Source organism: Pezoporus occidentalis, unplaced genomic scaffold, assembly GCF_034315485.1.
Source record: "Pezoporus occidentalis ecotype Australia unplaced genomic scaffold, CSIRO_AGI_Poc_V1 ctg1, whole genome shotgun sequence".
Lineage (NCBI taxonomy): Eukaryota > Metazoa > Chordata > Aves > Psittaciformes > Psittacidae > Pezoporus > Pezoporus occidentalis.
The window spans coordinates 3482102-3509638 of NW_026912778.1; the positions used below are offsets into that span (position 1 = coordinate 3482102).

General features: G+C 38.2%; 2 protein-coding genes across 4 annotated transcripts in view; both read left to right on the forward strand.

Moving 5' to 3' along the window:
• The window catches only part of KLHL2 (kelch like family member 2), a 60250-nt gene extending 46870 nt beyond the window's left edge, over positions 1 to 13380 (forward strand). For all 3 annotated transcript variants that reach the window (XM_062613801.1, XM_062613880.1, XM_062613950.1), the window contains 9 exons: positions 923 to 1039; positions 2072 to 2221; positions 3111 to 3228; positions 3882 to 4079; positions 4854 to 4955; positions 5888 to 6016; positions 11168 to 11308; positions 11474 to 11617; positions 12269 to 13380. In XM_062613801.1, coding sequence (XP_062469785.1) covers positions 923 to 1039; positions 2072 to 2221; positions 3111 to 3228; positions 3882 to 4079; positions 4854 to 4955; positions 5888 to 6016; positions 11168 to 11308; positions 11474 to 11617; positions 12269 to 12297 — 1128 coding nt within the window. In that variant the 3' untranslated portion in view covers positions 12298 to 13380. The remainder of the gene's footprint in view (positions 1 to 922; positions 1040 to 2071; positions 2222 to 3110; positions 3229 to 3881; positions 4080 to 4853; positions 4956 to 5887; positions 6017 to 11167; positions 11309 to 11473; positions 11618 to 12268) is intronic.
• A 2952-nt stretch (positions 13381 to 16332) lies between these two features.
• On the forward strand, positions 16333 to 23202 carry MSMO1 (methylsterol monooxygenase 1). Its single transcript, XM_062613573.1, has 5 exons — positions 16333 to 16642; positions 17608 to 17756; positions 18633 to 18759; positions 20594 to 20748; positions 22218 to 23202. Exons 1-5 carry the CDS (start codon positions 16388 to 16390, stop codon positions 22423 to 22425), a joined length of 894 nt encoding a protein of 297 aa, XP_062469557.1. The 5' UTR covers positions 16333 to 16387; the 3' UTR covers positions 22426 to 23202.
• The last annotated feature ends 4335 nt before the right edge of the window (positions 23203 to 27537 follow it).

Below are 27537 nucleotides of genomic sequence, written 5' to 3' on the forward strand. Positions count from 1 at the left end.
CAAACTTCAGTTTAAATACGTGTTGGCTTATCTTCAGCAAGAACTTGCTCTTTTAAAGCCATTTTTGAAACTCTGTGATCTCAGTGAGCCCAATGCATCGCTTTGAACCTCTAATGGTTTTCAGATTGTAGATATAGATGGTTTTTGACCTTTTGAATTCAGTTGTGATCAATTTAAAATATCTTGGTTTTCTTTTTTTCCAAGGAGTATATAGTTATACTAACACCTCTGTTCAAATGAAGCTAAATTGTATTCAAAGGCATGTTTGAATACTGATTTGCATGGCTATGTAGTGTTTTGTATTAAGACCTTTTTGGAACTTTGAATCTAGGAACTATCTGTTTAAACTGCAACTTAGTAAGTCACGTTGCTGTCCCCATAATACCCTGAAGGTCAGGATCTATCACTTTGATACATGTGGTGCTGCTTCTGTGGAGTATAATTAAGGTTTTAATGCTTTAGATGTATGATCAGCTGCTGTGCAACCGAGGAGAAACTAGGCATGGGATCGCTTCTCCTAGTAGGACCCAGTGATGCTAAGTCGTTTGAATGATCATGTGTCCGGTCAATTCTCCAAGAAAAGAAGAAAAGTATGAGGATTGTAGTATCATTGTTGCTGTGTTGTTTGTTTACCTAGTTTGATTGGATTTTCAGTATCAATGAAATTACTGTGTGCATTTTGTCAATGTAGCACAGCTAGCCTTGAAACACCAGTAGAGGAGTGATATAAAAAGAGACTGGTTAATGCATCTTCAGAATTTTATAGTGGATAAATAAGGAAATAATAGGAGCTGTAACTGCTGTCATCTTTTCTTACATTAGGATTTTAGTATAAGCAAAAGCTCTTTTTGGAGGCACGCTGATATATTCATACTTATGAACTTGTAAGCCAAGGGACTTGCATTTGTTTGTTTTCTGGAAGGTATTTGAAGCAGTGATAGCGTGGGTAAACCATGACAAAGATGTAAGGCAGGAGCTAATGGCACGCCTGATGGAGCATGTGCGGCTGCCTTTGCTGTCCCGGGAATATTTAGTTCAGGTAAGCAAAAAGCAACACTAATTCTTCTGCACGTGAAAATTTGTCTGTTTGAAGTTTTTTTTTAATGCCTGAGTGATAATTTGGAATTTAAACAGTGGAGTGTAGTATATTAGTGATAGTAAAAGTAAACAACCACTACCTCATATGCATGTGCACATAGATGCACAGAACCAAGTGAGGGATTGCCACATAGAAGATGACATATATAAGTAATTTATCCATTCGGTTGACTACTAATTATACCACACTAGTAATTCAAATTATTTTGTTCACTAAAATCAGGTTAGCTTTCATTTGTAATATGATCTTTGACACAAGATTTATTTTTGTAAGTGAATTTTCAATTTCTGAATTGTATCTACTGTATAATTTGATTAGGAACTAATGACAAAGGAAACATTCCTTTACCTGGCTCAGATATAATACATCTTTTGAAATTTTATAAGCTCATTTTGAATATTTTTGTGTCAGCACAAGTATTTAAGGTTGAAAATGTGAGTTCACTTAACATTGGATAGTAGGTGTAGTAATAGATTGGTAGATATTTATTTTTAAAATTCTGGTTTATTATATAAATTTCCTCTACTTTGTGGTTTTTTTTTTGGCATTTTTTTCTGTTTTGGGTTTTGTTGTGTGGGGTTGATTGTATTTATTTATTTATTTTTATTGTTGAGGGGTGGCTTTACTAGTTTGTTAAATTAGTCTCCAGTGATCTCCCCCTTAAAGTGTTCTGTACTCTCTGTATTTGAAAAGTTGAGAAATGGGCCTGATTGTAAGAGAACTGATTTACCTTGCGTAACACTGCTTCGTCCCCTTACTAATTGAGAATCAACATCTTTCGATTTCTTTTTTTCTTTTTAGGGACTGCATATTGTAATCACATAAACTTGTGTTTAACTGGTTGAATGACAGTCTAAAAAGCATGATTAATCTGCATTTGTGTGATATAACAAGTGCTTTATTACACTTCAGATTGTGATTTGTATTTTACTTCCATAACATGCTCAGACCTTGTTAAACTTCTATTAATAGAGAGTTGAAGAAGAAATATTGGTTAAGAACAGCAGTGCTTGTAAAGATTACCTCATTGAAGCTATGAAGTATCACTTGCTGCCAACTGAGCAACGAGCATTGATGAAAAGCACTCGAACAAAATTGAGAACACCCGCTAGCCTTCCAAAAGTAAGACCCTTAGTTTTCTAATATACTTATTTCTTCTAACTCCACTTCAAAAGATGAGAGCATTACTGTCACGTGGGGTGTTCCAGTAAAAAAATTTATACCAGAGTTATTTATCACAAAAATACTTATCACAAATATGTAACAAGTGATTAGCTTTATGCTGTTATGATGCAGGTATTTTAGTCTCCCACCTACACACACCACTACCAATACCTTCCCTCCCAATATATATATTTTCAATATGTGCTTCAGCATCAGAGAAATATACAGCTGTGGGAAAATAAGCCTGTTTTTAAAAAAACAATCACAACAAAACAAAGACTAAAGCTTCCGAGCTGAGACATTTTACTCAATTTTTACCTAAACATTGACTTTCATTCATTTTAGAAGAAAACAAACCAAACATTAGATATTATCTTGTTTCCAGTGGAGTAAAGAAGTTTTCTCATAGTACTATTATAGCAACTGCAGCAATGGAATAGGAGATTCTGTTCAGGAGATTTAGCACATTTCTCCCAAGGGAACCAGATAAGGCTGTTCTGTGATGGACAGTTACAATTCCATCGAATATCACAGGCACTGAACTCCCATACCTGACGTCAGAGTAGGAGGTGAAGACACAGCAGGATCTGCCTCATTCATGGGAGCCTTACCTAGATTCTAATTGCTTCCTGCTTTTCTACCTCAGATATTTATTCTGAACACAATAATTACAAATTGCATGTGTATTGCACGTGTTTTGCCTGGCTTGGAAGACTACCAATTTCTTATTTAGGAGCCCTTTAATTATTTCTTGTATAGAAGCTTTCTTTATTTTTTCACATTTTTTGATCTTTCAGGTGCTTTTATATATGCAAATAACTAAAAAGTAGTATTCTCTTTCTTTTAGTTGATGATGGTAGTTGGAGGACAGGCACCAAAGGCAATTCGCAGTGTTGAATGCTATGATTTTAAAGAAGAACGCTGGCATCAGGTGGCTGAATTGCCTTCCAGAAGATGTAGAGCAGGTAAATGATGCCTAATTTTTCATTGCAGTTGGAAATACTGCAGAATGTAGGTGCCTGTATAAAGCATTGTATGTTCTTTGGAACAGTACTTCAGATGTTTACCTGACAAGGCCTAAGCCTTGACTTCAGTGTTCATTCTTAATGTCTGAATTATTTGCTAATCTGAAACAATATAAATTTGATAGCTTGATCTTAATTTGTGCTTCAGTTTGTAATCTCTAGAATAGACTGCTTTATTACCTCCTATAAATACAAAGGATAATGAAATTTAAATTTTATTGCCTTACATTATGAATAATTTTACTATTAAAATATGTTGAGATGAAGAATGAGAAGATTAAGTGAGATTAAAAATGTGAAGAAGTGACAGCTACTAAAAATGTGAAAATGTGATCTTAAAGCAGCTGAGATATCTAAGCAAGAAGAAATTCAGCAGGCATGATATTCAGAAGTGTAAGTTTACTAGTAACAAAAAGTGTAAGAACTTCTGGTGTTTAATCTGAATGAAGTGTGGTGCTAGGACACTGTCAAAAGCCTGATACTGTAGTGAGTACTGTAAATTGTATCAAGTATCTGCATACTTAGGACACTATACAATAAAATAAGTTGACAGACTAAAATGCTCATGCTTCCTCCCTGTTTCCCTGCTCTAGGAATGGTGTACATGGGAGGCATGGTTTATGCTGTTGGTGGTTTCAATGGTTCTCTGAGAGTTCGCACAGTAGATTCCTATGATCCAGTGAAGGACCAGTGGACAAGTGTTGCTAACATGCAAGACAGGAGAAGCACGCTGGGAGCAGCTGTATTAAATGGCCTTCTTTATGCTGTGGGAGGATTTGATGGGAGTACAGGTATTAGATTTGCCTTTATACAGTGTTGATTAGCTTTGACTACTTTTGATATAATTGTATCAAATTTGAATGTCTCTTTTCTGGTAGCGGTGATGAAACCAAGCATGAAGGTAGCTTGGCATCTTGAAGTGTGGAATGTGCTTTAGTGATCACATCTTTCTACCTGAACAGTGGACGGTCTGCTCCCAGCTAGGATTTTAGGCTTAACGACTAGTGAATCTTTGACAAGTTGCCTTTCAGTATTCCTTTTATAGTCAGAGTCCTTAACTTATGGAAGATGTGAGCATAAAAATTACAGCTCCTTTGTCCTCTTTGCATATGAAGTTTATTTCTGCATTTTCAGGTAGCGTAAGGATTATAAACAGCCTTTTCTGACATGTGGGAAGGCTTTGGACATGCAATTTTTATTCTCCTCACAGATCCATTAAAGTATTTGTGCAGATATGATCCTGTTCCTCAATAACTATTACAGAAGCACATATAGGGTGAACATTGTGACTTAATTAAAAAGAAAAGAAAAAGAAAGTAAATCCAGGGAAGAATTTCTCCAAGTTCCATAAAAGCTTTTATTAATTTGCCCATTTTCAGACACCCCATTTTCAGACACCAAGAATGGGTTGACTGTAACTGGTTATCTAAAGGTTATGCTTTTTGCACAGTAATAGTCTTTAAAATGAAATAATCTGAATTTTCAGATATGAAGAATTCTCTGGAACTTAGAGAGTCTGTGGCATCTAGATTTATAGAGAAAATAATGTTATAATATTTTCATAGGTTTATCATCAGTTGAAGTTTACAACTTAAAGACTAATGAGTGGTTTCATGTAGCTCCAATGAACACAAGAAGAAGTAGTGTTGGTGTAGGTGTTGTTGGAGGTGAGTTGACAAATTATATTAAAAAAAAGGGGGGAGGGGAATGCAATAATTTACCCTCATGACTTTACTCACTTTTGAAAACATACTTTCCATTTGTTTTTGCTCAATGTTGTAATTCAGATGGTATGAACAATACATAATTGTTCTACTTGGTTTTGACTAGCTCTTAGCATAGATGTTTTAAATTGTTTTCAGAGCTTCAACTGTGTCTGAGGCCAGCTGAGAAAAAGCTGGCTAAGCATGCATACTCTAAGTTATGCATGTCAGCAAAGCTAGAGAGCCTGATTACTGAAGTGGTGACCTTATAAATTGGTCTCTAGTGATGTAGCACTGCAACTGACAACTCTGTTAGCTGTGGCTGACCTTGCTGGTTGCGTGCTGGCAATGATCTCGAGGACAGTGCCAGGAAAACTGCTGGCTTTTGAGTCAGCTTGGCGGTGAATAGCCTGGATGTCACTAGCACAGTGCAGACGTGGACCAGTACTTGGGTCTTAAAACAGCATTAGTTGTGTGTTTTAACTGCATAGGAACCACTGATGTTTCTGATCTGAAAATTCAGACTGTACAAGTAATTTTCATCTGAATTTTTGACATTTCTAGGAAGTCTATTTGTGAGCTTCCAGTATTGGACAGACTTAAATTAGCTGGCTTTTGAACAGTTCTTGAACCAGGGTAAAGTACCTTTGTATTTTAGCTAGGCAATTTAAACTGACCCACATTGTTCTTGTTAGATGCTGACTGCCTTTTACATCCTTAGAGTGACAAGAACTATAGTGTACTATCTTGAACAATATAAGAAATAGAAACTCAATAACTGATTGACAAAAGGGACTGATTAGTAGCTAATTCTGAGAATGATGACTTCCCTTCAGCCTCTGTACCAACACAGTCTGTGTGGATTAGGAGTGTGTTTCTGCTGTTTACCCTTCTAGGTAAACTGTATGCTGTTGGTGGCTACGATGGGGCGTCACGTCAGTGCCTTAGTTCAGTAGAATGCTATGATGCTAATACAAATGAGTGGAGTTATGTCGCAGAAATGAGCACTAGACGGAGTGGTGCAGGTGAGTGGACAAGAATCAGCTATCCTTGTAAAAATGAAACATTTGTGGTTTTCAAATGTATCTAAAAATATCTAAGGTAAGGTAAAGTCTGAGTTTAATGGAACATGTTAGTCTCGAATGGCTGATATATTGCATGTTATAAATACAAAACTGTCCTATAGCCTAAGATTCAGTCTGTTAATAGTAAATATCTTTCCTTCCTTTTTCATACTTTTCATATTCTTCCTTTTCCTGTAACTTCTGATGTTTTTAACATACACACTAATATGCATGGATAGTGACAATCAATTTAATGTCACCTAAATACTGAAGTATCAAAATCTATATGGTCAGGATGAAAAAATGCCATTTCTTCAAAGATGTCTCTTTACCAGTGTATGGCTGATTTTTCTAATAGCATTTTCAGATTGACTACACATGTGAACTGTGAACAGATTTCCACCCCTTTGAAGGACTTGTTCTGCATTCTGGTTCACTACAGGAAACGTTATCCTTGCTCATTCTTAAGTTGTATTACTGGTTTTGTCCTGTTACTTCCATTTATGTACCCTTTGCTTCATCTTCATTAATTCTTCTCATCGCCTGGTGTTTACATCTTTTGCATACGTATAAGCTACTATATGTTACCCTTCCTTATCATTTAGACAAGGTATATCCATTTATATCCATTTATAATCCTAAAAGTCCCTTCTTTATTTTTCCTATGGATTTTTTTTCCTTCTTATGATTCTGAGGATGTATCTTTCTCTTTAAAGACATCAAAAGTGCCTGCAATATTTGGGTTTTATTTAATGAAATACTTCCACAGCTTCAAACTGACTTTAGCATTTTCATTATCTATTTATATTACAGACTGAAATCTCATTTACTGTTCGCTGTCCTCTATTTGTCTTTTGTTATTTCAGGTTTCTTCAACTCGCAGAAGTTGTTTTATTTCTCTAGATGCATTGCCATGGACTTTTTCAAGTAAAATTACATGATATTAGTTTTCTACTTTTATTTTTTTAGTTGTTTAAGTCACCTTTTTGCCAAGTACTCAATGGTGCTTTTTAGCAACACTCCTGAAATATCTACTGGTGATCACATTAATGTGCTTCATAACTGGAAGAGATGTTCTTACAAATACAACTGGATGGATTTCTAGTATGCTTAGTAGATGATTAATAGTTATCCCAACTTTTCATCTTGCCTTCCATTGTTTCTTACAAACTCTGAACAGTTTTTGATCTGTTTAAATGATGTTTAAATTATGACCAAATTATTTCAAAAGAAATATATATTAAAGTCATTGCTAAAATTAAGATACTTAGTTTCTGATACTTTCAGTATACACTTAGAAAAATCAGCAAGTTGATATGTCTCTTAATGCTAAAAGTAATGTTTTTGCTTGTGTTTGTAAACTAAAACTGTGATGCTCATGAAAGAAACATGATACATGGTATCTCAAGAAAACATGGTTCTCTTGTGAAATTTCTAGTTACTGAGCCTGTGCATCTTTAAAGTAAACTCTGGATTAAAAACTGTCCAGAGTTGCAGAAAGGGTACTGTTAAATACTCCCATCTAATATTGGCAAGTTTTGAGAAAAATATTTATAAAAATGGGCAAATTACAAGTATTATAAAGACAAATAGTGTTGATGGGTTGTGACAAAGCTTCATTTTGCAATCTGCCCGCACACCCATTTTATCTCAGCATTTTTTTTAGTAGTCTGTTTTTAGTCTTTGTGCTCGTAGCCTGTTTATACACTAGGTATTTTAAAATTTTAAAGAAAGTTGAATTAACTTCTGCAACTTTGGTATTTAGTGCCTTTAGGTACACTAACTACTGGGATCTTTCTGGCCCTCCTCTCCCTCCCCTTGTTACAGAGTTCAGGACTTGTGTTTGTTTACTGAGCTCTCTGCTGCCTTTTACCTTGTCCTCTGATTACAACAACAAGAACAACAAAAGAAACAGTAAATGTAGTCAGTTATTTCAGATTCATATAATTGAGTAAAATAATTAACATTCTTCTGTGCCATTCTGTTAAATACATAGAAAATTATATTTGTGAGTGGGGGAGGAGTGGCTGGTAATGTGGAAATCACAACTATTAATTGATCTTGGCTGTACTGGCCAAATGTCCAAAACCACCAGAATTGTTTCAACTGGCCATCAGTCCTGGTAGTGGTGTTATGGATGTTAAGTAAAGAGAATTTTGTTCCTGTATTAAACCTTTGGATCTCTGGTCATATCAAAGAACTTTAGCCTGTCTCTTCTGTGCCTACTGCTTCAGCTTCATTCAAAAGCAACTTCAGAGGTTTACCCTCAGTTACTTTTCTTTAGTATCAATTGCTTCTTAGTTGATCAATATGGGGACAGATCTGATCCCAGCAATATATTGGGATGAGGAACTTCAGACCCAGATATAGGCCATTGGGGGGGGGTGGGGGTGGGGGTGGTGGTAAGAGATAAAGACAGGGTCCTGAAAAATGGGCAGGAAAGAAAAATAACAAAGAAAGGAGAACTCAGAAGATGGCAACAAGAGGATATAGATGGAAAGAGCAAAAAATAAGGTAGGACTTGGAAACTGGGTGTGGGATTAAGGGAAAAGGAAGCACCAAAGAGGAACTGAGGACATTATTAAAAATAAGGAGCTAAAGAAAAAATGGCAGTATGGCAGAGGGAAAACCTACGCACTGAATAGGAAGGTTGGTAACTGTACAGAAAACCTGGGTGGAGGATGAATATCACATCACATTTTTAAATTAAAAATCTTAGCCCTCCTTCTAGCTCTGTAATGTTTAATTCCACAAAAGATGAATATTATATTATCCTGTCTAATAAAGTGTGATCAGAGTGGGAGAAAGAAAAGCTGTCACACTATACTGTGACATGATAGCTAGAATTAATAGTAACAAAAGAGGAATTAAATTAACTGGAAAGGATATGGGGAAATGTTAGTAGTGAATATCACTGATAAAGTATTAGATAGCATGATTTATAAAACAGTGTCCTATTAAGAAGCTATTTTTCAGATCTACAGTACCAATTAACTCTTCCATGTTTCCTTCCCCTCTTCCTTTCATTATTAAAATCTGTCTTTTTAATAAGCAAATGTAGTTATTTCAGCAGGAGTCGTCTCTCACCCTCTATAAGAATGGCTCTTACATACAAATAACTGATATGTTGTCAAAGATATTTCAGCTGGCTGTCAAGGTCTCAGGGTTCTCTTTTTTAACCCAGCTTGGTTGGTTTTTTTTGCACTCTGAAGGACTTAACTAATCTTTTTCATTCATATTTGCTGTTTCCCTTTAATAAAGATTGTAAGCTGTGCTCTTCCCATGGAGCCATTTAAAGACTATATTCACAAATCTGTATCTTAGCTTTGAGTTTCATAATCTTAAATGTGACATATATTAGATTTCCCAATGTACTTACATAGAAGTGTTTTTCAGTTATATTTATGGTCCATCGCTCACAAGTTTTAATGCAGAAAAACACCTACGTTTCTGAAATCTGGTATGTTGGGTTCTAATACTGCATTATAAAGTGAAGAATGAACAACAGGCCTTCCTTTCTGCTTTCCTTATTACCATCCTTTCAATATGTGAAGTCTAAATAGCAACTAGATATAGACTAGCTTTATTTATTCCTTCATCCGAAGTTTACAGATGGATAAACTTTTTGTAAAGTAAAGGAAACCCTATAATATCCTTCTGGATATTTTTATAACTGAAGCTTGGTGTTTGGTTATGTGGTTCAGTTGACATGCTGGAGGGAAGGGATGCCATCTAGAGGGACCTTGACACACTTGAGAGGTGAGCCAATGCCAACCTCATGAAGTTCAGCAATGCAAAGTGCAAGGTCCTGCACCTGGGTCGGGCAATCCCAGGCACAGCTACAGGTTGGGCAGAGAAGAGATTCAGAGCAGCCCTGCAGAGAAGGACTTGGGGGTGTAGGTCAGCGAGAAAATGAACATGAGCTGGCTGCAGTGTGCACTGTCAGCCCAGAAAGCCAAAACCATATCCTGGGCTGCATCAAAAGGAATGTGACCAGAAGGTCAAAGGAGGTGATCCTGCCCCTCTACTCTGCTCTCGTGAGATCTCTCTTGGAGTATTGTGTGCAGTTCTGGTGTCCTCAACACAAAAAGGACATGGAACTGTTGGAACAAGTCCAGAGGAGGGCCACGAGGATGATCAGGGGGCTGGAGCACCTCCTGTATGAAGACAGGCTGAGAATGTTGGGGCTGTTCAGCCTGGAGAAGGCTACGTGGAGACCTCATAGCAGCCTTCCAGTATCTGAAGGGGCCTACAAGGATGCTGGGGAGGGACTCTTCATTAGGGACTGTAGTTGATAGGACAAGGGGTAGTGGGTTAGTGGGTTTAAACTTAAAGTTCAGGTTCAGTATAAGGAAGAAGTTCTTTACTGTGAGGGTTGTAAGGCACTGGAATGGGTTGCCCAAGGAAGTTGTGAATGCTCCATCCCTGGCAGTGTTCAAGGCCAGGCTGGACAGAGCCTTGGGTGACACAGTCTAGATTGAGGCATCCCTGCCCATGACGGGGGGTTTGGAGCCAGATGATCTTAAGGTGCTTTCCAACACTAACTAGTCTATGATTTTCCTCCAAATCCTGGAGGAGGAAGGTGCACACTCTTGTTTACTTTTATTTCATATATATGTTTACATGGCATTCCAACACTTCAGTGGAAACATCCCTGTTGTATAATGTCTATCCATTCAGCTTTTATCCTCCATTCTGAACAGTTTTTGCTTTCTAAAAATTCACACTTTGTCATCTTGTCAGATTTCTGTTATGCTGGACAAGCACTCTGTCTCATTTACTGTCACTTCTAATTAGTCCTAAATTTCAACAGTCCTCATTTTCCTGCACATCACGTTTCATCCCAGATTTTCTAAATCTTCAGTGGCAGAACAGCTCTGGTCTTTGTACGCTGCAGTACAGTAGATGGGCATGTGAGACATTTTATCAGCTTCTTGATGTAGCTACCGTCTCTCTGCTTTAATGCATCCTGACCCAAATGTTGTTGGGTGGATTGGATGAAAGATTGGCTGGATGAAAGATTCATTTTAGTAGAGGTAATATTTGTTGGTTTTGCTTTGTATCAGTCAAACTGTTCTCTGGTTAATTTTGAATATTTTCCTATGTTCACAGGTGTTGGTGTGTTAAACAATTTATTGTATGCGGTAGGCGGTCATGATGGTCCTTTGGTAAGAAAAAGTGTTGAAGTCTTTGACCCCGTCGCCAGTACGTGGAAGCAGGTTTCAGACATGAACATGTGCAGAAGGAATGCAGGTAGACACAACAAGTAGCTTAAAATGGTAGTAATACCATTTGGTATGAATGGCACATTCCTGTATTTCTGCTGCTTTTGTGATGTGTCAGAATAGAAATCATGCTTTTATGGGGTGAACAAGCCAATTGCTAATTTTCAGATTGGTTTCCTGTCTTTTTTTTTAGGTGTTTGTGCTGTAAATGGTCTCTTGTATGTGGTTGGAGGAGATGACGGTTCCTGTAATTTATCAACAGTGGAATATTATAATCCAACAACTGATAAATGGACAGTTGTGTCATCTTGTATGAGTACAGGAAGGAGCTATGCAGGTAATGTGTGTAGATATATTTTTAACTGACTTCTTGCAGTATAACTACTAGCATAAGAAATTTGTCAAAGCATCAAAATCAAGTCCTAAGGTAAAGCATAAGATACCAGAATAGATGTGAAGAAACTGATGGGTATGTTTTGAATGATGACTTCAAATAATTATTCAGTACAATCTAAAAGGTGGTATTAAACTGTACTCAATAGGGATTTTGCACATAAGTGGTGAGTCAGAAAGACGATTCTGGTATGACCAGTCCTTTTTTATAACAAGATATTTGTGTTGTAATCTACAAAGGTCCAATTCTGAAGTTCTTTGAGATCTGATACTTAGAAAACAAGAACTGATTCAGGAACCTTTTCGCTCAATAATTGCAATTTCTCAAACAAATTAAGTGGATGTTAATGATGTATTTCACAGATAAAATTAAACTTGAGTAATGGCAAATTTTTTCAAGTCACAAAAACTTTGAGAACTTTGTACTGATTCAGACAACATTCTGTCAGAAAAATTAGGGAAAACATCAACATTGATGCTACTGCAGTTTATGCTACTTGCAAGGTATTATATAAAAACTTTATTTTCATATTCTTGAATTTTTGTAAAATACTACCTAAAGATTTCTGCCTTTTTTTTTTTCTCTTCACTCCAGGTGTTACAGTTATTGACAAACCATTATGATCAGTAAAGAGATTTTCAACTTGATTATGCACTAGAAGCAGTCTTCAACAAGTGTATTTGAAGTGACTGAGTATCTAAGCACTTCTCTACTTGTAGCTGCACCTTGAGTCACAGAGGAAGATGTGACTGTCTACATTACAGATGACAAATGAAGATTACTCTAGGTAGAGTGTGTAGGGTCATTCTGCAGTTGTGCAGAAGCTGATTGAATTTTTGAAGTCTGGTGGACAATTTTTTTTAATGCAAGGTCTTCAAAAAGAAACAAAAAAGGCCACTTTCATAAGGATCGACTTACGTCAGTCACGACTGAGAAATGGATTGTCAGTGAAGAATGGTGTGTATTCTGGTGAAAGTAAATTTTTGTCTTATTTTTTCCAGAGACTAATGAATATATTTAAAGAAATGAACTGTCAGTCTTCATAGTAAGTATTGGATCCCACCTCAGTAATTCAAGCTGGCATGGGGTAAATTTGTTTCCTTTTATAAGACTTTTGTTACATAACTATACTATGTGCATATGTTTATGTGAGCATAACTTGCTTTCTATTGGAATTCTTCAAAACCTGATTTTACTATTTATAATTTGGCACAGTACTTTGAATACGTCGGTACTATGTTGTAAAACAGAGTTGTATTTTTTGATATGTAACAATGCTTAACTACTACTAATTCCCACTGAAGGAGATCAGAGATGGTATTAACATTGAACAGGTGTAATTTTGAGATCTTTTTAATAAAAATGTTGTCTGTACTTTTCATTTCTTTTTTCTGTTCGATTTTGGTCACATTTAGATGTTAATTCTTTCTTACCTTTTTATCCAAAAGGTGATTTGGCATGAAAATAACTGAAAATTTATAATGAATGTATGAAATTGCGTCGAACTTGCATGGTACTAAGGCCTATTTATGCGTGTAACCTTAGCTTCTATTAGCTAATATCTGAATATACTGTATGTGGCCATGCTTATAAAGCAGCTCATTTTTATTCGTTCTTGGATGGCCTCCTTTTAACATGACCAAAGTCATTGTCATATTTGAGATTTTCTTCAAATAAAAGTTTGTATATTGGTTTCCTAGTGCCAACAGGTGGCTTAAAACTTGTGTTTCTCAATACAAGTCTCAAACCAAAAGATCTTGATAGAAGTGAAGGGAGATTTATTCTTGGGGGGGGGGGGGGGGGGGGAAGGGGGGGGAGAGAGAGATATAGGGGCAGGCTAATGTTCTAAGGAACCAATGTGAGCCAATTGAAAAGAGCTATTAAGGTTTAGGAGCTGGTTATGTAATTATCACTGGTTTGCTGCAGGTCTTTCTGAAAGCTTTGTTTTTTGATCGGTGGTTTAAGGTAACATCCGCCTCATATAGTTTCACTGGAACTTAAGAGCTGTGACATTAGTGTAATAGCTGAGAATAACATTGGGGGGGGCAGACGCTCGAATTAAATGGATGATTACATGTTGATGGAGATATTGTATGATGTATTGTGGGTCGAGGTAGTGGGTTGCACTACAAAGCATTGTACATTTGTACTTATGTTATTTTACCTGCATTTACCAGCATCAGTGAATGGGGTTAGGGTCCATTGCTCTTACGCTGTACCCTTGTATTTCAGCCCTTTTACTGACTTCATCAGGGCATCAGGCCGCCGCCCGTCCCCGCAGGCACCGCTCTAATGGCAGCGCGGGTGGAGGTAACGGGCTGCGCGGTCTCCCCTAGGGAACGGACGCTTCCATCGCCCCGGCCGCCCCCGCCCCTTGGTCTGCGACCCGACTCCCCTTCTCCTCCTCCCGTTCCTCCTCCTGCTTTGCCACAGGGTTTCCAGGCAGCTCCCGCAGCCGGCCACGCCCGGCTCCGACGTGCAGCGAGCGGCAGCAGGCTCCGGAGCAAGGATCGGACCGCGCCCTCCCCACCCACCTCTGCCCACCTGAAGCACAGCTCTCCGCTTCATCACGTCGTTTACGTCACCCAGCCTCCCTCCCTCATCATTGGCTGCTAGCCGAGGTCTCACTATCCTCACTCCACCCCTTCAGCCAATCGGTACGCGGGAGCCGCAGCTTCGACCGGCCTTCCTCACGCCTGACTCTCCGCCGCCGCATCCAGCCAGCCAATGGGCGCCGCGCCGGGAGTTTCTGCACGGCCAATGGGAGGGCGCACTTGAAGAGCCGGCGGTCCTGGCTGTTGTTGTCCGTGCGACGGGCGCTGCCGCTGCTACCCTGCTGAGGTGAGGGGCGCGCGGGCCTCGCCGAGGGGGAGGGCGGGAGGGACAGACGCAGCCTAGCCTGACCCGACCCGACCCGACCCGGGGTGCCGGGCACCAGGCACCCGGTTTGTCGGTCGGTCGGGCACATCCTGGTAAGTGCGTTGCGCAGGGCCGCGCTGGGTGGAGGGCAGGCAGTGCGCGGGTGCCGTCACTGGCCGCCTCTCCTGGGCATTCCCCCCAGTCGCCGTCCCGCGGTGAGCGGTTTGTGCCACCCGCCCGCCGGCAGCGTGCGTATGCCGCGGCCTCCGCTTCCTCGGAGGGCCCTTGTTCGGCTAGACGGGGTGGGGGAGCCCGACCTAGGCACAGGCTGGCCTCTGGCACCTCGGCTAGCCCGTTCTTCTCGGGAGGGTGAGTAGTCCGGTGTGCCTGTCGGGTTGGGAGCTTGGGTGGTAAGCCTCCCTAGCATCTGCTATGATATGTTTACAGTTAATAAAATGATATCTAAGATTAGGTTAAGTGATAATGAAATTTAGGGTGGATGTAAGTAAGAAATTCTTTACTGTGAGGGTGGTGAGGCACTGGCACAGGCTGCCCAGAGAAGCTGTGGCTGCCCCATCCCTAGCAGTGTTCAAGGCCAGGTTGGACAGGGCTTTGACCAACCTGGTCTAGTGGGAGGCATCCCTGCCCATGGCATGGGGGTTGGAATTAGATTATCTTAAGGTCCTTTCTAACCTAAGCTATTCTGTGATCTGCTTTTAAAAAACAGTAGCATCTTTATGCTTTTGCTAAGAAAGAAAAATGGTAACTACTGTTGTTGGATACTAAGCTTGGTGAACGCTTTGTGTTGGACCTAGTCTGAACATATCAACTGAGGGCTAACTGGCATCCTCTGGCCTATGAATTGCACACATGTTCTAGAGTGGAAGATGGGTGTGTTAGAGGGGGTGCAGAGGAGGCCCACGAAAATGAGCAGAGGGCACATTGCCCACAGAGAGAGGCAGAGAGGGTTGGGATTGTTCAGGACGGGGAAAAGAAGGCTTAGTATATAAAGGACTTGTAAGAAAGATGGAGAAAGACTTTTTGCTAAGGCCTGTAATGACAAGACAAGGGGTAGTGGCTTTGAACTTGAAGAAAGTAGATTTAGATTAGTTCTTAAGAAGAAATTCTTCACTGTGTGGGTGGTGAGGCACTGGAATAGGGTGTCCAGAGAAGCTGTGACTGCCACATCCCTGGCAGTGTTCAAGGCCAGGTTGTACCAGGGCTTGGACCAAGCTGGTCTAAGAGGTTGGCTGTCTGTCCCATGGCAGACGGTTTGAACTAGATTGTTGTTAAAGGTCCTTTTCAACCCAAACCAAGAAGCGGCCTACTCTGTTCAAGTGGCAAAAGTTCAGAGCACCTGCAGGAATGCTGCCTCTATGCTTTTGGGAGCTGTGATGAAATCTCCATTAGTTACAAAAGGCTGATTATCTCAGTCCTGCTGCTGTTTAAAGGTAGTTTGCTGCGTTGATATATTTTCCATGGGTTCTGGCTCACAGCTACAAGAAGAATTAGGCTGGGTAATCAAGACACGACAATTAATGTCTAAATCTGTTTTGAACCTTTTTGTGAAGAATACAACTATCTTGCAGAAAACTTGGTATACAATTGGGTAATAATTAACATTTATTTATCCTCTTGCTCCCTTGATGTAATGCTAAAACTTGAGAGCTGATTCCCTTCCTTTCCTTTTCCTTTCCTGTTTTTACTTTAAAACTAGGCAACAACTAAGGTAGGTAATGTTCTGTTTTGTTTTACTGAAAACTAACTGCTGCTTATTCAATTGTTTCTTAGATTTTCAGGTTACTTACAGACAACTGCAGAAGAGCGGTAATTGTGATGCTTGATATTTGAACGATGGCAGTGAACGACAGCGTTAACGTTTTGAACTCTGCTTATCTGGCAGTGGAATATATAGACTCTTTCTTGCCTGACAATCCCCTGCAGCAGCCATTTAAAAATGCCTGGAATTACATGCTGGATAACTACACAAAGTTCCAGATTGCAACCTGGGGATCGCTTCTAGTTCATGAAGTTTCGTACTTCTTGCTCTGTGTACCTGGGTTTGTCTTTCAGTTCATACCATACATGCAAAAGTACAAAATCCAGCAGGTAAGAAAAAGTTGCGAAATATACATGTCCTGATATTTTTTTTTTGAATGTGTAAGGTAGAAAATATAACTGCAGTTTCATAGTTTCCAGTTTATATGACACCATTTTCTCTGTCACACGGACACCCTGGAAGTGGCAGAGAAAAACTGCTATATGTATGAGGAGAAAGAGAAGTGGTTTTTGGGGAAGGAAAAGAGGTTTGTTTTGTTTGTTTCTTTTTTGAGGGAGGATATCCTTTCCACCACGGTGGTATATGGAGAAAAGGGTCAATCTGACAGCAAAGGTATATACAGGAAGGTGTAATAAAACCATAGCATCTGGTGGTAGAGGTCTGGCTTAGTATTATAAAAGAAGCATGTGGTGTGCTTACTTACTAGCAAGTGTTTCTTTCAAAGTACCTGTAGGCACATCCAGTATCTAAAGATGATTAGTTTTCCCCCAGTTCATTGGAATATGAATTGGAAACTAGTAATTTCAGGAGATGGTATTATTAGAGGGATTGATGAAATGTCTCTCTGCAAAAATGGGGTGTTTTCAAGACAACTTATTTCTTCACAAGCTTCTGTCTTCAGTTTCTCTTTGTGTTATTTTAGCTATGGGAAGTACAATCTGTGGCATGAAGAACAAAAACTTCGATTTGTATTAAACTGTTGAATGTCATATGTTCCTGCTAATTGCAAACACTGGAATAACAAGAATAATTTGGGGCAGCAGGCAAAGACAGCCAACCTCTGTTAAGGAGGCTTTAAGTTTTATGGAAAGCTAGCTTAGAAAAACAAGAGGTTTTGATGAAACTGAATCTAATACTATGTAATTTGTATTGCCTGAGTTGATTTGTATTATTGAAGGACCTGCTGTCTGTCTTCCAAGGGGAAATGAAACTGCCTCCAAAGTAATTTTTGCAGCATCTCAGTTACCTGCTGTAGAAATATGTAACGTAACTGTTTCTTTCTGCTTCTTCTTAGGATAAACCAGAAACGTGGGAAAAACAGTGGAAGTGTTTCAAAACACTCCTTTTCAATCACTTTTTCATTCAACTTCCTCTGATTTGTGGCACCTATTACTTCACAGAGTATTTTAACATTCCATATGGATGGGAAGAGATGCCTAGATGGTAGGTACATTTTTCTCATGTGTTGATACTGAGTTGCATGTAGTTGGGGGCAGAATATTTAACAGATAGTGTCATCAAATCTAATACACAATGACTTTTGGTGATGTAAGCTACATTTGTTGATCTTGCTTTTGTTGATGCTTAACTGCTATTAGAACTTTCTAGATCTATCTTTTTAATGGCCCCAAATTGTTCTGATACTCAGAAGAAGGGATATTGGAAGGAATTTATGGGAGCAGTGCAAGATTCATGATGGCATGGGTTACATATTGGACATTGTGGGGGGGGTGTTATCCAGATTTTTTTAATTTTTCCTGTTTCTTCCTTCTGCCTTATTTTATACCATAGCAGCAAGGTGTTTGTCGAAAGAAAGGAGGTATCACCTTGTTCACATTTTTCTACTTTTTTTCACTAAACTGACATACAGGGGGAGGAGGTGCACTTAGAACTAATTCAGTTTTGTTTTAAAGTATGTCAGTGTTCTGACAATAGCAGTTCTTTACAACAGAAGGTCATCTTTCTTGGAAAGCTATTTTCTATCGGTTTGATAGCTGATGCAGCTGTATATGTTTATATTTAGGTCTTGCATTCTATGGGTGTTCTCTATAGATGGTGTGTTTAACGTTGGAATGACAGTTTGTTGTATTGCATGCTAACTCACTTTGCATATGAACGTATAAACATATGAGCTGATAAGCGCAATAGCTCTTCTATATAGTAATTAATACTTCCAGTATGTTAAAAAGGTAATGTCAATGTCAGTCAGTAATAGCCATAAACATTTCCCACCCTTACTAGCATATAAATTTTTTTCTCTTTCAAGATTATGCATCTGCTAGTGTATTCTATAACTAATAGCTCTTCTGCTTTTTAAAGGTATGTCCTGGTTGGCCAGTGTTTTGGATGTGCGGTGATTGAGGATGCCTGGCACTATTTCCTGCATAGATTGCTGCATCACAAGAGAATATACAAATATATCCATAAGGTTCACCATGAGTTTGTTGTATGTACTCCTTGATTTTATTTTTTTTAATATATTTTAGTATATGCAGTTTTATACAACTTATTTGAAAGTCTTTTTTCAAAGAATCATGGAATCATCTAGGTTAGAAAAGACCTTTAAGATTATCAAGTTTCCCCCAGTCCTGCCAAGTCCCCCACAAAACCATGTCACTGGGCCTTGTCTGAATGGTTTCCGAATGCTTCCAGGGATGGTGGTTCCACCACTTCCTGTGGAAGCTTGTTCCAGTGCCTGATCACCCTGTTTCTGAAACACCTCCTGTGATTCTTTTAATGGGAATGAAAGATTGTGTTCTTGCTAAAGTTTGATCCTATCTGTTGGGTCAGGCTTTTAAAAGTGTATATGTCTCATTGCTAGGGGAGGGGAAGTGGTAGGTTTCTGGTTTTGATTGTTTGTTAGTTCTTCACCACCTATTATGTTACGAAGAGCATACTAATCCCCAGAACACAATCCAGCCAGGTGGCTCCTGCATGCCCTCTGTGTTCATCATATATGTGGCATACTTGATTCAGGGAAGGATTATAACTTTGGATGTGGGCTTCTGGAAGCAGTATAGCCAGTTGCGTCATAATGCATTGGGAGCACAGTGTAGTACAGAGAGACTTGGGATGGTTCTGCATTGAGCACAAGGTAATGAGCCATGCTTGGCTGGCAATGGCACTGTTCTGAGCCAGGCAGGGTGCAGCAGTGCTTACACCTTAACAGTTGGTATAGCTTACCTACTTGCTTACGGTTGGTATAACTGTGTTTAGATGGCACTGTCTCTGAGTCACAGAAGTCAGTGCTATTATGTTTGTGCACTGCTGTGTTTCAGTGTATAAGCTATAGTGTGCCTAAGGAGAACTGCAAGCTACTGTGTCGCAGATGGTTTATATGGGCTGCAAATAGTAGAGAAGCTTGGTATTGACTAATGTGTTCAGATCTGTGTACACCTGCAGCAGCAGCTGCTGTTTTCCTCTTGCTTTTGGCAGCCACTCAGGTCTCCAGCAGGAATAGCTTCTATCTGTTATTCTTGAGAGTGCTTAGCAGTTCACACATAAGTGATCTCTAGTCTAATGGGTGTTTCACTAAAGACTTTACCTGGTAGTAAAAATGATTTTAAAAATTGCCCTTATGCCAAATATTTTTTCTGTATAACAGAAATAATTTCCTAATAATCAAACTTAGAACCTTCAGCATTAGGTTAATTTTTTTTAAGCTGTTCTTTTTATACTACTTTTGAAAACTCTCTATGGAATGTCATTTTTTGGTAAACTAGATGTAGGAATGACTGGTGTGTGTGTAGGAAAGAATATCTTATTTCAATCTCAAAATAGCATTTGAACAGTATTTTAAAATATCATCAAAGATGAGGGGTTTTTGAGTTTTTATTTTTAAAATAAATTTCCAAGTGAATCCTGATTCTGAGAATATTTTGGCTTCCTTCTTTCTTCTGCTTCTGAGACTGGATGCGTACCAAGGCTGATAGGAGCTTGCCAAATACTTTCATATTCCTGAAATAATGCTTTGGTCTGGGGTAGTGGTAAGCCTAAATAAAAGTTTCAAACTTTTCAATTAGTAGTGAAGTGTTTGGAATTGCTAATGGAATGATAATCCTCATGACCTTGGAATACTGTTTTCTGTTTTCCCAACAGGGAGCTTAACACCTGTGTTAGGGCCCTTGCTCAATCAATACCATTGCCTATAACATCATTCTATTTGTCCGATTGTAGTCTTGCGGGGTAATGGGAAGGGGAGAGTACCACAGAATGGTGATTCTGATTTGGAGGTATATAAGATTGAAAACGGTGACTGTTTCCCTGTTATCTCTTTCTAGTCTCCATTTGGAATGCAAGCAGAATATGCACATCCTCTAGAAACACTTATCCTTGGAGCTGGCTTTTTTATTGGAATTGTTGTTTTCTGTAACCATGTGATTCTTCTGTGGGCATGGGTAATCTGTCGCTTGATGGAAACCATTGATGTACACAGGTGAAATCTTCATTACTTTCTCATAATTACTTTTTCTCTCTCCCTGATTCTGTCTCAAACTTATCTATCTGTTTCACTGACATTTACTATTTATTTTGCACTGATGTGCTTTTATGCATCTTACAGAGAATGACGTAAACTGCACACCTACCACTGGTTTATGTTTTGAGGTAGTATTAGTAATAAGCCTTGCTAATTAAGAGAGTGTAGACTGTCAGCTAGAGCACCTCAAGGAGGGTTTCAGAAGCTAGGTGCTTTAGGATGTCTGGCTCTTGATGTTTGGTGTACAGTGATCTTACACATATTAGAACACTGAAAATCAATTGCAAAAAGTGAAATTCCAGTCAAGAGTTCTTTCCATTTAATGCTTTGTCAGACATTTTTCCCAGAAAAGAGAATTCAGACTATACAACCACTGACTGTCTCTAAAATAAATATATAAATTGCTTTTATTGAAGATACAAAGGGTAAGACTCTCTGTTGTAAAACTGACTTCCTTCAAATTTGGATCCAAAATGCTAGTGCAAATCTCAGTAGGCTCAGTTGAGTTCACCTGCAAATGAATGAGATTTTCCTTTCTATGCTCAAGAGAATGAGGACAGTAAGAGTTAATTTTTGAAATGCCTAGTATTACACTTGACCTTGTATCTGTAAATTTATGTATTATAAGCGTATAGTGTCTTTTTGTAAGCTGAGTGTTAAGTGCTCTAGTGGAACAAAATCATTGTACAAATCATTGCTGGCTTAGTTACATATTGCTTGCAGACTGAGAAGTATATGTTGTGACATATCATAAAGGAATTGATGCAAAATATCAATCTCCTTTGATAATTACTATTTTAGTTTGTGGTCCACATGAGATATTTATAACAAACTACCTTGTGCTTTCCCCACTAGGTGGTGGTAAGATGCTTTCCAGTACTATTAAGCTAGAGTTGAAATCCTAAAGCAAACTGTTCTGATTTTAATATTATCTTAATCACACATTTTGAATGTTAAACATTTGAAGAACTTGCAGTAAGCTGAAAATAAGAGTAGAAATACAACAACTGTAGTTGATTTGAGATACTGTTTCATGAGCACCTGAGTTGATGTTCATAGCTTGTTACTAAAAGATAGTGTAATTTCTTGTTCCTCCTCCCTAACATCACGCAATTGAATCAGTTAAAGCTGTGATTTTAGTTAGTTATTTATTTTAGGTGACTTGCTTAAATGTTTTTGTACTGCATAGTAAACTGAGCTGAAAAGGTCAACGAGTGCCAAAGCCACTTTGGGATAGTTGACAGAAGCATTTGGCTAGGCTAGGAGGGATTTTGGTTTCATATTAAACTAGTATTTCAGTGAATACCTCAAGGCCTTACAATACCAGAGGATTTTTTTATTTCATAAAAATCACAAGTTAGTGTCTCTATTTTGTCGTTTATGTCTGGAAAAAATCCTTACTATATTTGATTTTTTCTCTGCTGTAGTGGCTACGATGTTCCACTGAACCCTCTTCATTTGATACCTTTCTATGCTGGGGCCCGTTTTCATGACTTCCATCACATGAACTTCATCGGCAATTACGCTTCAACCTTCACATGGTGGGACAGAATCTTTGGTACAGACTCTCAATTCGTTGCCTATAAAGAAAAAGAAAAGAAGCAACAACTCACAACAAAGAAGAAGGTTAACTAAATTTCCAGTGTAAAAATTCTGATGCTAATACTGGTAGTCAACTTTTGCTTTTCTGTAAAGCAAAATAGTGATTGGGTGTTAAGCATAAATCTTGTTCCTTGGCTACTAAGTGGTAGGGAAAAATGGCTAATTACACTGCAGTATCTTCCTAATGGAATGCTTTCTATTTTGTACGCAAGTACTGCATATATTTTAACTACAGATTTAAAGATGATGCAAAAATCTGAGAAGACTTGTATCTATCCTTTTTTTTTAATTATTATTTTTATTTTTTAAAAAGATAAATTCAATTTTCTCTTTAATGTTGCCCACTTTGGATCACGGTAGAATTGTATAGGAACACTGAAATTGGACTTAGTTTTTTAAATATATATTCTTAAATTTGTAATATCAAATAGCAGAACATATTAACTAGTATCAGCACTGTATTATTTAAATATTGGGTAAAAGTTGCTTAAAACCAAAATGTCCGTTAATAGGAAGCTTGGACAGGCCTTTTGCACACTGGATAATGCAACCTGTTAATAACAGAATATGTGGCTAAACATGAATTAGCAGAGACATTCCTGATCTAGATTATTATGTTATTTTAGATTCTAAGTAAAAAGAATAGAAGTTCTTATTTGAAGAAACTGTTTTTTTGCTGCTCTTTTGAAGTTGGTCTGTCAGTGTACTTAGCATTTACATTACATTCTTCTCTATGTGTTGTAATTTGCTGAACTGACTTGTTGCTATATTTGCACTTGTGACTGATGAAATAAATGTGGTTTGGTTTGATGAGTGTATTATACCTTTCATGTTTTTTAATACAATGTTGTGATAAAAATCATGTAAGATACAGCGTCCTACTCTGTTCATTTCTTCAATGAAGAAGCATTTTTTCTGTTAGTATAGTCTTAAAACAGTTCCATCTGTTGAACTACTTACAGAGACAGCAGTAAGAAATGGAGCACATCTTGTAAATTCTGCTGGTTTGTGTATTGAAAGACTTGGGATGGATACATAGCTACTCGGTGTAGTGACAACTTCTGTGCCAAGTACATTTTCAAGTTAAGCTGCAGCTTTTGCAAACTCGAGTCTCAAAATACACTACTTGAGTTGTACTAGTAATAGGGACAGACTAATATTGTTGAGTCTACTCTAAATATTTGTCTGTTGCACAGGAAATAATTGGAAGTATTTGAGAAGGGCTTAAAACCTTATAAAGATCTTGCACTTTGTATTTGAATGTTAGCTGCTTTTCAGACTTAAAATACCACTTCATCTACCCTTTAAGTCCTTTAGGGATGCTTACAGAGTTTAAGACCACCTGAATCTTGATGCTGCTTCATATGTAGTCTAGTGTAATACCTAAAACAGGGCTTCCTGTGAAAGTGCAGATGAAGGCCTGCTTCTAACAAAACCCCAAGGTGTTAATGACATTCAGAGTGTTTCAAATGTTACTTGAGATGTGGGAGTGGCTCAAATTCCTCTTCTGCATGTGTTTTGTAGAAGCTTTTACTTCTCTGTCTGTATCCCTGTTGAAATCTGGTGTTCTTACAGTTCCCCTTGCTTCTAAAAGGAAGTAAAAACACTTGTGGCAGGTGAATGGAAGCTGAAATCCCTGTATTGTTCATTTTTCAATAGTCTGGTATTTAAGACTTGTCCATATGCACTGCCAGCCTGAACTCTCCATGGTGGAAGTGACATCCAAGCAGATTTCAAAGATGGCCATTATCCTCTTTGCTTTGCCAGCTCCCACTCATCCTGTAGCTGCAGCTATACTTAGCTTTATTTTACTGAACCCGTAGCCTAAAAACATAAGGGGCTTTCAGTGCTTCAGATCTCTGTGTACATGATCTTACTCACTATTTCTCAGGCTCCTGGCTGATGCCTGTGCATACAGTTGCAAAATTGTGTACAACTGTGAGCCGATTGCTTAAATGCTCTAGTAAAGGAATTTGTAGAAGCTTGGTGTCTCCTCAGCTCCTGGAGAGCTTCATCAGAGCACTAAAAGCTTGATAGATGACTTAACAAAGTTGCAATGTTTATTCCATTCTTCAAGAGGTTTTGAAAATAAGGAATGTAATTTTAACACATTCCTTAGGCCATCTTTTCAGGTGGTGTGCATGGGGTGTTCGGTTTTTTTTTTCTAATACCCATTGCTAATTCTTTGTTTGTTTGTTATTTTATTTACATCTTGAAGTGTACGATGTGCTTTTGATTCTCTTTTACAAATCCCTGGAGAATTATGCAAGCTGTGATTTATAGATTTATTATTTTCTGAAAAAATGTGTCCACTGGACCACTCTTAACACAGGAACTCACATTAGAAAACTACTAGCTTGTTTTGCTGCAGGACTCAAGTAGACCTATGTTTTTTTACCACCTTTTCAAATGCAGAACCTTGCATTCAGTATTGAAGATGATGCTGGCAAGTAAATGACCTGCCTCATTAATATGCATCTTTTATGCATATGAGGAACTGAGTCAGGCAATTCTATTTTTTGATGTTTTAGGCCTTTATTAAATGACAAGGTTTTTTTTCCATATTTAGTGAAAGTGACTATGGAATAAGTGTAGTTCTGAAAACTAAGAGTGTTTTGTGCAATGGAAAAAAATGAAAGCAAGATCTGGGTAACAGGTTTTGGCTGTTCACAAGGCACAACAGAACCTTACACAATCTCTTCTCCTTTATCCTTTTTAGCAAGGAGACAGATTTAACTCTTGAAAGTGGTAGGGTAGGAGAATAAAAGGGGGAGCAACATTTTCCACAACTTAATATTCTTGAAAGTCCAGTTTAATTTAAGTAAGGGTCGTTTGCTGGAAATAACAGCTTATACTGTCCCTTATGATATGACAATAATTAAGTCCTATGGAAGCAATGAATTAATTTCATGGACTTTGTGTCAAAAACGCATGGAAACTTGAAAAGTATAATGAATTCTTAAGATTAGGATTGAAAAATAATCAACTGGTTTTGGCTGCTGCTATGACGTACTAAATAAGGAGGTTTACATTGCACTACAACACAGCTTGCCAGAAAATATTAATAATGATTGATACTATAATTATATTGGTAGATTAAGAGACTCCATTTGTTTTCCTCAGTGAGTTTATAATAAATGACTGCTGAGTGTTTAAAGGTATTTTTTAAGAAAATATATTTATAAATTTTTAACATTCATTTTTATTGAAAAATTATATTACTGAAACCTACATTATAGCTACAGGCAGTTATTGCTAACTACAGTCTGCTTCACTGGCCTCCTCTCTGTCAGCTGAAGCCTCCTGGTAAATCTCAGCCATTGGAATGTGCAACTGTCAGGACCAGGGAGAAGGCAACCTCTCATCATTGGTTCTTGCTATGATTTTCTATATGTCAAGGTAATAAACACAGCAGCCAAATGTCTTTTCAATTGTATTTTTCACTGTCTAACTGGATTATATCATGTCCTCTGCAGTAAGGCATATCCTCTATTTCTCAGATCACTTCCGTGCCTTGTCTGTGAATTCTCAATGTCTTGTCAGCTGTACGTCTACACTATTCTCTCTAATACCACTTTGGTATAATCACATCCTTCCTCTTTAAATACTGTCTTCTGTCAACATTCAAAGACAAAATTAGCTGTTCTGCAGCATTATGCTGGAAAATATTGTCAAGTTACCTATCTATTGGGATCTCTCAATGTGTCTAGCAATACTGCCTGACAGACTATTGCAGAGTGGTTTATATTTCTTGCTTTTAAGTGTAATTTGCAATTTTATGCTCTGAAATATTTAAATGTGCTCAACTTACTAAGTAACCTAAGTCACATTCCAGAGCTTCTATATCCTTATTATTCACCATTCTTTGTCATCCATAAATTTTAATCAGTTTTGATCCACATGTTTGTAATCACTGAGTAAATTAACCCCTGGATTTGAAATACCAGTCCCTTTGGAAGACCACTGCTGTTAGATAATGACTCACCACTTTTAGAAACCCTCTCAGCCAGTTTTATAAACCCTCACAATGATCCTGCATAGTAGTTTCAATGTATGAGAGTGTTTGGCACTATAGCCATTGCTTAGAAGCAGCATTGCAATTCAATGCCTCGGCCCCAGCATCATGCTAGGAGCTGTGGTTACTCCTGCAAACTGAAACAAGGGGCATCAATGAGCCATCTGTGTAGGTATGGAGTATGTAAGTGCAAATGTCAGGTACATTTTGTATGAAATGTAAGTTGCAGTCTATAAAGAGGCTTTATGTACATGTGTAGGATGCTCAGCACCCCCACAAGAGCACAGTAAACTCTTAAATACCTGATTGGGTTGAGTTTCAGTAACATGGGTGAGTCATTTAAAAGGCGGAGACAATAAAATATTCAGACTTGCAACTGGAAGGTGGGGTGTTTTTTTTCCCTTTCCCTTCCTGTAACCTTCTATGTAACTGCCTCATCTGTGTTTGGATTTTTAAAAAATAATTATTTTTTGTTTATATTTCCTTTGGCGTGCCTTATGTGAAACCTGTTCTCTAGGTACTGGAAAAGCTGCAGCTTTCCATATCTCAACCCTGTTTTGCAAGCATCGCGGAAATAGAGCCACTGAGTTGTGAAAGACATCTTGGAAGCTGGTAACAGAAAATTCTGTCCTGAAGACATAGCTTCGAGTGACCAGAGCTGCCAGGTATGATATGGCTATATAATCAGCATGCAGATAAGTTTTGTAAAAGCTTCTTAAAACTCACAAGTTATCTCTACCTAATTGTCCAGTAATCTGTCAACACAGATCAACTGTTCTCTTGTTGAAATTGATTTGAGCTATTCCTATCAATTTCTTGATCAAAATGCTTACCAGTTTTTACCTGGTCTCTGAGGACATACATGGTCTAGAGCTGTTTTTTGTGAATAGCTGTTCTGTGTTAATACCCTAATCAGTCTTTCAGAACTTTCCAAGCCTTGAAAATGTGATATAACTGGATATTAGGCCAAAAATAGCCCTTCTTAGAGGGGGCCTTAAAGACAACCCTAGTGATTTGGTTTTGCTGATCTGAACACACTTCTCCCTTGCACATTATGTTCAGCTTATTTGTATATTAGAAAGCACTGTCTTCTTTATGCAGTGTAGTGCAAGCTCACAGTCTTTCCAAAC

Coding starts and splice junctions, on each gene's coding strand:
- MSMO1 (XM_062613573.1), top strand. CDS start 16,388: ATGGCAGTGAACGACAGCGTTAACGTTTTGAACTCTGCTTATCTGGCA. Junction 16,643..17,607: donor AAAAGTACAAAATCCAGCAG/GTAAGAAAAAGT, acceptor GCTTCTTCTTAG/GATAAACCAGAAACGTGGGA. Junction 17,757..18,632: donor TGGGAAGAGATGCCTAGATG/GTAGGTACATTT, acceptor TGCTTTTTAAAG/GTATGTCCTGGTTGGCCAGT.